Here is an 8,246-nt window from a genome sequence, read left to right on the forward strand (position 1 = left end):
TTACTACAGTCACATTTTGAAATATGTACAGTATCTTGTATGTACAGATTTTTGAAATTTTAACTGATAATGCAGTAGTGTCCCCTCATGCTCTCTCCAGTTTTTTTTTTTAAATATCCATATATGTTTCTCCTCAACCAATGTTTACAAAATGTAAAAGCACCCTTTAATAACTTAAACCCACAGAGCAGGAGATGCCGACTGAAACGCACTCCTACATACTTTTATATGTATGATCTTATACCATTTTATAAATTATTTTCATAAAACACTACGTCCTTATATTCTCTAGGCAGGCTTTGATTTTTACAGGTGATGCCACCTGCTCTCTATTCTCTTACAATTTTTCTTTAATGAAAATTCTTCTATATACCTTCTCTTTTCTCCAGATCATTGATGAATGCAAGGTGTATGACCGTCTCAACATCAACAAGTTCGTAATGTGGCCTGATGAGACCATGCGGCAGAGCGGCGGCGCCAGCGGCTGGAAGGGATGGTCCCCCGCCCCCGGAGCCGAGGGACAGGTAGTCCACGTCTGGGTACCCTTCCACATGGACCAAGCCAGACGATCACATATAGACAAGACTATTCTGCTGGTCAAGATCGAGAACAAGTTTGTGCCTATAGCTGATAGCGGGGTCCTGGATGTAGGACCTGAAGTACATTTATAGCCCCTATTAGGTGACCAGACATTTGTTATAGATCAGGCTTCAAGTATTTGTTCATCCAGTTTTGTATGCAGACTTCTTATTACTGCAGCAATGTAAAGAAAACACATTACATAGAAACTTGTGTTCAGGATATCCCATCTCTCTGTCTCAAAAAAGTGAAACCACTATGCCATGTTAAAAGAAAGAATATCATTTGTTACTGTTTTAGGGCAGCCATGTTTTATTTTCTCCAATTCTTTTTTTTAAGATTCATGGATTTTGTTCCATTATTATCATCCATTGGAACAGCTGTTGATCATATGTTGTGTGTAAGATAACAATTGCAAATATCTGTTGCAATTTTACAATTGATAGATTAACTGAAGTTGTAGCAAATCAGTTTAATCTCCTTATAACTAGAAGCAGATCAGCAATCAATTGCAAATTTGCAATTGATTAAAGACATAAGATTGATTTTGGGGCCCCCAAATATATTTCACTTGATCGCAAAGGTCTTGCAATGACCCATTTAATAGTCTTTGTTGACCTTTGTACCTAATGAAGAAAACTACCTTGTACGTTATGCAAATCAATGTATTAGTGTTTGCTCATACATGTTAAAGACGTGTTCAGCACAGTGTGTATGAATTCTGTGTACTTTGTGTAGAGTGTGAAAGTTGATACAAAAGGAAAGCTGCATTTTGTTAGTTTGTGATGAGAAGCCTATACCGCTGCAATGCAGAGACAAAAGTAGAAATACATTTTTGTTTAAAGCCACTTCTTTATTTTGTTTACAGTGATATTATCTTTGATTCACAGAATGATTGCGTTTAGGTGATTATAGTTTTAATTTCTGCAATAATTAACCAAAGCAGAGAGGACTAACCTTTTCTGGAGTAAACTTCGTAATATAGAGGTTTGATATGAATTGTCTATTCAGTTTACATTTCTTATCGCTTGTATTCGTTCACTTTCTTAATTATATTATTTTCCTGCAAATATTGATGCATATATTCAGGATTAAATTTTATGTGACAGATGTTAATTCATCTCTGAAATGTTTGTGCAAAGTGCCCCTGTTTCCCCTCACAACTCTTTTACGACTTACATGCAGTAAACATAAACAGTACTTTGCATTTACACATAGGGAATCAAAAGGTTACATTCCTAAGTATTGCATTGGATCAAGTGAGTTTAACAAAATAAAATCACCATGAGTTTGTTGGCGAATGAAACAGTTAAGATATGTAGGCGTTTTTTTTAAAATATATATACAAGATATATATATTTCAGGTGTATTTTGTTGAAGATGAGAGAGAGTATATGTGTAGTTCACTTGTACTAGGGAGGAACTGCTATTATCGCTGTATGACTTAATGATTATATAAGGCACAGACACTTGACATAAACATTTGCATTTATTTGAAAATTTTCAATAAAACGTTTATGCTCCACATTTGTGAATTATTTTTATATTAAAAATATCAGTAAATGTTGGCATATCATTTATGGCACCCAAATGATGTTTTTCATACTTGTTTCTTACTAAAAGCTGTAGTAAATTGTTTTGTGACAGCTTGCTTTACCGCCGGCTTGCTGTGCCGTGTCTGGAAGAAGTCTTTACACTGCTGAGTTGGCTGAACTTATATGGACCCTCCAGTACTTTGTTATTACACAGACCTCTCATTATGTATTTTTAAAAATCAATTTAGAAAAATTTCAATAAGACAAAGAAAATGTGGTAATAGATGTTTTATTATAAACCAGTGAACTATTAGCCTATGATTATATGCTATGCATTGATATTAATGGTGATGTATACAGGTGTCTGTTTTTACTCTAGAAAGTACTATATGTTCTTATCTTCTCTATTTAGAATAAAGATAGATCGAATAAAAAGAAGAATTATTAACTATATGAGCACTTTTGATAAGTGTAATATGTGTAATTGTTTAAAAAATGAAGATGATATATTGAAAGTTAAGGAATGCATTCATTTTGTATCATACTTTGTATATCGATGATCACAACAATGTATGACTACTGCTTATTTCTTACACTTTGTAACAATGATCTATGTATCTAATTATTTATCTGTTGTATGTTATTAACATGATTTGTATTTTTTTAAGAGAGATAATCTATGATGAAAAATGAGATATATCACCACCTAGATAATACTTCTATTGACGGTGAAATGCTATATAAAAGTGTGTGTACTAATATTTCTTTAAGACTTATTGACTATGAATATGGTACACTTTTGTGCAAATACTGAAATGTATACTTGTATTTATATTATTTAGTTTCATTTTTTTTCTGTTTACGTAGGTTCTTTTTGAGCGCCCCTCATAGTCCACCATCATATTAGGCCAAAGAAATTGCATGTATTCTGACCGGCTTACATTCCAAGCAATAGAAGATGAAGTTTGCCTCGGAATACAATTAAGATCCTTCAAAGTTCGGTATCTAAAAATTTGTTGCTTGTTTTGGTTGCGTATTTTGATTAAGTCATAGTTTGGACATGACAGAGGTTGCATATGTAATGTTCCATGATGCTTATTTTCTCTGCTTATTTGTAATTCACCAGGTAAAGAAAAGACGGTCCGAATCCAGCTTCATATTACACATGATAAAAGTATGCCACAACCAGCCACTGTGTAGGATCAGAGACAACCTTTTCCAATCTTTTTTTTTTCATACCGTAAGATTATTCTGTTGTATAGGATATTGGAAACGTTTCATGAACCATCTCGTCAATGATTTTCACTGACCTAATTCATTCTGAGCCAATCAGATGCAATGATTTCAATAGCTTATAACAACTTTCAGTCAAACTCACTGACTCTTTGTTTCATGAAATGCTCCCATTAATCAATACCTTTCTGTCTGTACATGTAGAGCTAGTGAGTTTGAAAATGAAGTAATTTCACCCATATTGCCGCTGTACTCTCTTCTCTGAAGTATATAAAAAAATTTAGATATTATACACATGTCATGTTTTTATTTTCATCAAAGTGAGCGATGTACATAGATGTACAAAAGTTGACTGCACTAAAGACTTAACTCAAGAAAGCCATTCAATAAATAGGTTTAAAACTGTATTGGACAGAAATATTACTGTGTTGAATTATCAATTAATGTTTAAAATGGTCTGAATATTTTCTGTTGTTGATCAAGCGGACTGAGGTAACTTTATGGGTGAATGTTCTGAAAATGTGTTAGTGATTGTATGCTTACCAGAGATATGACCATTTCTTATGATTTTCATTATGTCATTTCTTTGTTTGTACATGGTTTAATGTTATTTACTCTGAACAAATGCAATGAATTTTTATTTTATCGTGTCACAATTTATCCAGATGACCATTAACATGAGTTTAATGAATTTGAATGCTGTTCCTTTTTGCTCAGGCTAACATTACTTTTTGATATTACCATTTACTAATGATCGATTAAATGAATAAGAGTAGTCATTTCGTGTTCTTTCAGACTTTTGCTCAGTTGCATTTCATGACTTTATTGGCAAACATTATTTTGCAACGATAATGGAAATTATCTTTTTTTAGATGCTGCACTGGTATGTTATGCATACCCATGAAATTTTGTTGTAATGCAATGTGTAATTGAAAATGCATATTGCTTGAATAGAAACTACAGGAATATTGTATTTTCTTGTATGTTAATATAAAACGATTACTCTTTATACCCGGTATTGTTTGTTATATCAGTTTATTTAAGGTGTTCTTAATTATTTGCGAGCCTCTTCAACTCATTTTTGCCACCATAAAAAAGATATATTGTTAGTGGGGAAACACGATGTTCAGTTTACACACATTTTATGACAGTGAACATTGCAAACTGAGCAACAAGTCTCGTGTTCAAACTTCTTTTCTATGTTATTTTAGAAAGTCAATATGTCTACTGCCTTTCTTAAACTGTATATGTAACAGATCATAGTGTTATGTAATAAGCATCATGTATGTACATTTTGTTTTAACAAGAGATTGATTGAAAATTAATGATTGTGACACATAAATGTTTTTGAAATTAAAAGATTAAGCCATTTTGAGAGCTTGATTTAAAACTTAGTGTTTGCATTCTTTATTGTGTTTTATTAATGTACATTTTTGTACCCATAATATGCCAATAAAACTTTTTATAAATTGTTAAGAAGACATACAATCCATTATTCTGCATTTGACACGGTGAAAGAGCTGAATTTGCTGAAATCAAGAATCAAAATGTTTATTTCTATGATTTTGAGTCCTAAAACTACTGCATTTTGTTGTGTTTTTGATATGAGAGAATGTTCGAGAAAAGCTGCTGTAGATTTTGGCGAGTTGTGATTCTATTGTTTTATTTCTATTTTTGAGAGTAAATGTCAAAAGTTGACAAGAACATCTGAACAACAAATGAAAATTGATCACAATGGACTTGTAGGTAGGTAGGGTCGCCGGGTTAGCGTTGGGATGGAGTCGGTATGGAGTACAGATTGTTCACAAGAGATGGCTGGGGATGTTAGGAAGCGTGACTTACCTATCAATCAGGTTTTTGCAAATTATAACATTTTTTTCATCACTGAAGCACAACAATGTCTCGGTTATCTAAAAGTGAGAGGAACAAAATATTTTTCTTTTTATGGTGAACCGTTTATTTAATTCATCTCAGTGACAAATGTGTAGAATTGAGATAGGTCATCTACTTGAAGGAAAGACGCATATCCTCAGTGCAGACCTTCTTCAAAGGTTAAATAGATCAGTTGATGATCCCATCCAAAAAGAAAAGTTATTTACCGTTGTCCTGATTCATCCAAACAGAGATGACCTCAAAGACAACGAAAAACACTTTTGAAATCCACCATACCCTTGGTGAGACGACGTAGGCATCACATGTGTTTATTAAAAATCCGTCAGAAAAGAAATTAATATTCATTTTTCGCACTAGCATTTATAGGAGGCGAGTCTTTGGGGCCGAGTATATTATTGTCCGAATCCCCCCTATAAGAGGGAGAGAGAGAATGATGGCGTGGTTTTCTCTCCCTTCTTTTGATTCTCTTCATTTTCTGGACGTTATTTTCTTCCTTAAATACAAAATATAAATTTTATATCATGTAGCACCAAAAATAAATCGATAAATAATTATTTAAAGGGTGGAGGAAGGAATGACAAAATGTCTCATCAGATTCATATCCCGTCTTCATGTAAAACGGGAATTAATGGATAAATGTAATATATCGATGTTGGTACAACAATTTTTCATATCTGGACCCTGTACTTTTCCTAAGAACCTCCATTGCTGAAGACAATTCCTTTGGGAATCATTCTTGGTCATTAACTCACGTGACTTTCTTGATAAAACGCTGTTTCGATGAGGAGAGAGCGAGTTTAACGTGGAAGATTTATCAGTGACCACGCAGGAAACTCCCCAAATGTCAAACCGCGGTTTGGTGACGTTGCGTGCGCGTCATAACCAGCGTCAGCCTTCTCCCATCACCTGGTTGCAACCATTTTTTGTTTGTTGTGTTTTCCCGCCAAAAAAAGGGAAAAAATCAACGCTGTATTGCCCGCTTGGTGAGCATGTGGAAACACCACCAACACCTGAAAGCCGAGAAGACGTGAGGGAACGGAAGATTTCCTGATGCTCTTATTTAACTTGGCTCCAAAACTGCCGAATTTTCGCTCGTGAGGATGACGATAATGCGGAAGATTTTATGGCAAGATTTCAGTGTCATCAGTGACGAAATAAGAATGACGTAACATAGATGTAAGAAAGTTTAGGGAAGAATTCAAGATTCCAGGGAACAAACTGACGTTGGAACAAAATAATAGCATTTACAATTTAAGGTTAAATTGACACTTGTTCTTTGTTGTTTTCTCTATTTTTTCTCTCTTTTTGTCACGACACATATACGATTATACAACCTTTCATTAATAATAAAAATTGTGCCTTTAGATAGCAAAACGCGCATTGCTGTTAAAAGAACCAAATCATCTTTAACGATATCATAAATTTTGTGGCAAATAATGATACTTAAAAATGACTTAAAAATGATAGAGTGAATAATTTCCCCTAATATCGCACACAATTGTAATTTGTAAACCTTTCAAACCGCGAAATTGAATGAACAGCGCATTATGTTTTATTTATGTCAAAGTTATTAAAAAATGCATTTCAAAATTAACGCCATTCATAAATAGGTCTTATTTTTCCCAATCTTCGTAAATAATAATTAGAAATCTTTAGTGTACGGAGGTCAATGTCATAGGAAATAGATATATTGTATCTTGCGTCTATAGGATTAATGATTATCTGATAACAATCTTTGTTTTACACGAGTTTAAATTTGTTAATCGCCGCAAGGGAGTCATATCGTAATGACCAATGTCTAGGCCTACATATTAATCCTCTGATCAAAATGATATTAACATTTGTTTATAATTCCAAAGAAATAATCCGACATTTGATTTTATTATCATAACAAATCTAATTATTGTATTTTGTGATATTGAAGCTTCTCTTCATCCTTAAGTTTGCTTCCGTCAATATGAAGAGTTACTTTTCATTTGCGCATTAAGATTCCCAATTTTGTATAATTTCTGTTGATTTCGATTCATCGAAATATTCTCAGTAGCGGATGGGGGGGGGGGGCATAAAAGCAAATCCAGAACATGCTGAACTGCAAAACCTTAAAAATTACAAACTCATCATAATTGCTATTACATAATGCAAACAAAATCAACGTCAGCAATTTACAATTCATTTAAAAGGTATCAGAAAAAAGTGTTAACCTATGTTACTTTATATCAACTTGAATTTGATAATTTCATGTTTATGAATAAGAAATACAAATGACCTGCTGAAAAAAAATCATCAATATGTTTACAGATTGAATGAATTGGTAACTTCCAAAATCCCCACGAGCTCTCCCGTGACAAAATATTCTATGAAACATTGTGTCCAAAATGTGTAGTAAATTAAAGGTCTATGAGGTAATCACTATCCCTTCCTGAAAGTCTGCGAAAGCAATTTTCATTCAAACTTACTTCATATTTGGGGGAAGCCCTGTCTTACGTTACTCATTGATGTTACTGAACGGCTCAGGCTTGTAGGAAATGTCTTTTAACGAAATAATGAAGTTTTACTAATGACCCTCAAGAGGTTCATTCTCAGGACAATGGATCGACGTTTACCAACCAATGCAGTAAGGTTTATAGGAATGAATCTGATAATGAAAGTAATTTGTAACATGACCAACTCTGAAGTCATAATTTTGAGTATTATCATGGAAATATCACCAATGATAAATAAAATGCCATTGATGTATACGGGAAATGATTCATTCCTATTGGTTTTTAATTATCGTTCGCATCAGACATTGTGTCGGGTTTTGTTGAAAACGCGGATTGGACCTTTAATCACTTTGGATATTCCTCAAAAGTTTTGAATGTAAAATGAGCTCATTTCTCCGCCATAACAAACTAAATTTCTATATCATTTTGTGTTTGTTTTATTTGTTTGTTCGTTCCGTTCTTTCTTTCTTTTTAATCTGAAAATTTCCGACGGAAAACTGAGAAAATACAGTTGCCATTCGGC

At 33.3% G+C, this 8,246-nt stretch overlaps 1 protein-coding gene across 1 annotated transcript in view; it reads left to right on the forward strand.

The window, feature by feature from the left end:
• LOC121418544 (pecanex-like protein 1) overlaps window positions 1-4,741 on the forward strand; it is a 104,023-nt gene extending 99,282 nt beyond the window's left edge. The window contains exon 38 of the mRNA XM_041612465.1: window positions 390-4,741. Within this exon, the coding sequence (XP_041468399.1) occupies window positions 390-671 (282 nt within the window). The 3' untranslated portion in view covers window positions 672-4,741. The remainder of the gene's footprint in view (window positions 1-389) is intronic.
• The last annotated feature ends 3,505 nt before the right edge of the window (window positions 4,742-8,246 follow it).

Source organism: Lytechinus variegatus, chromosome 7 (genome assembly GCF_018143015.1).
Source record: "Lytechinus variegatus isolate NC3 chromosome 7, Lvar_3.0, whole genome shotgun sequence".
NCBI classification, from domain to species: Eukaryota; Metazoa; Echinodermata; class Echinoidea; order Temnopleuroida; family Toxopneustidae; genus Lytechinus; species Lytechinus variegatus.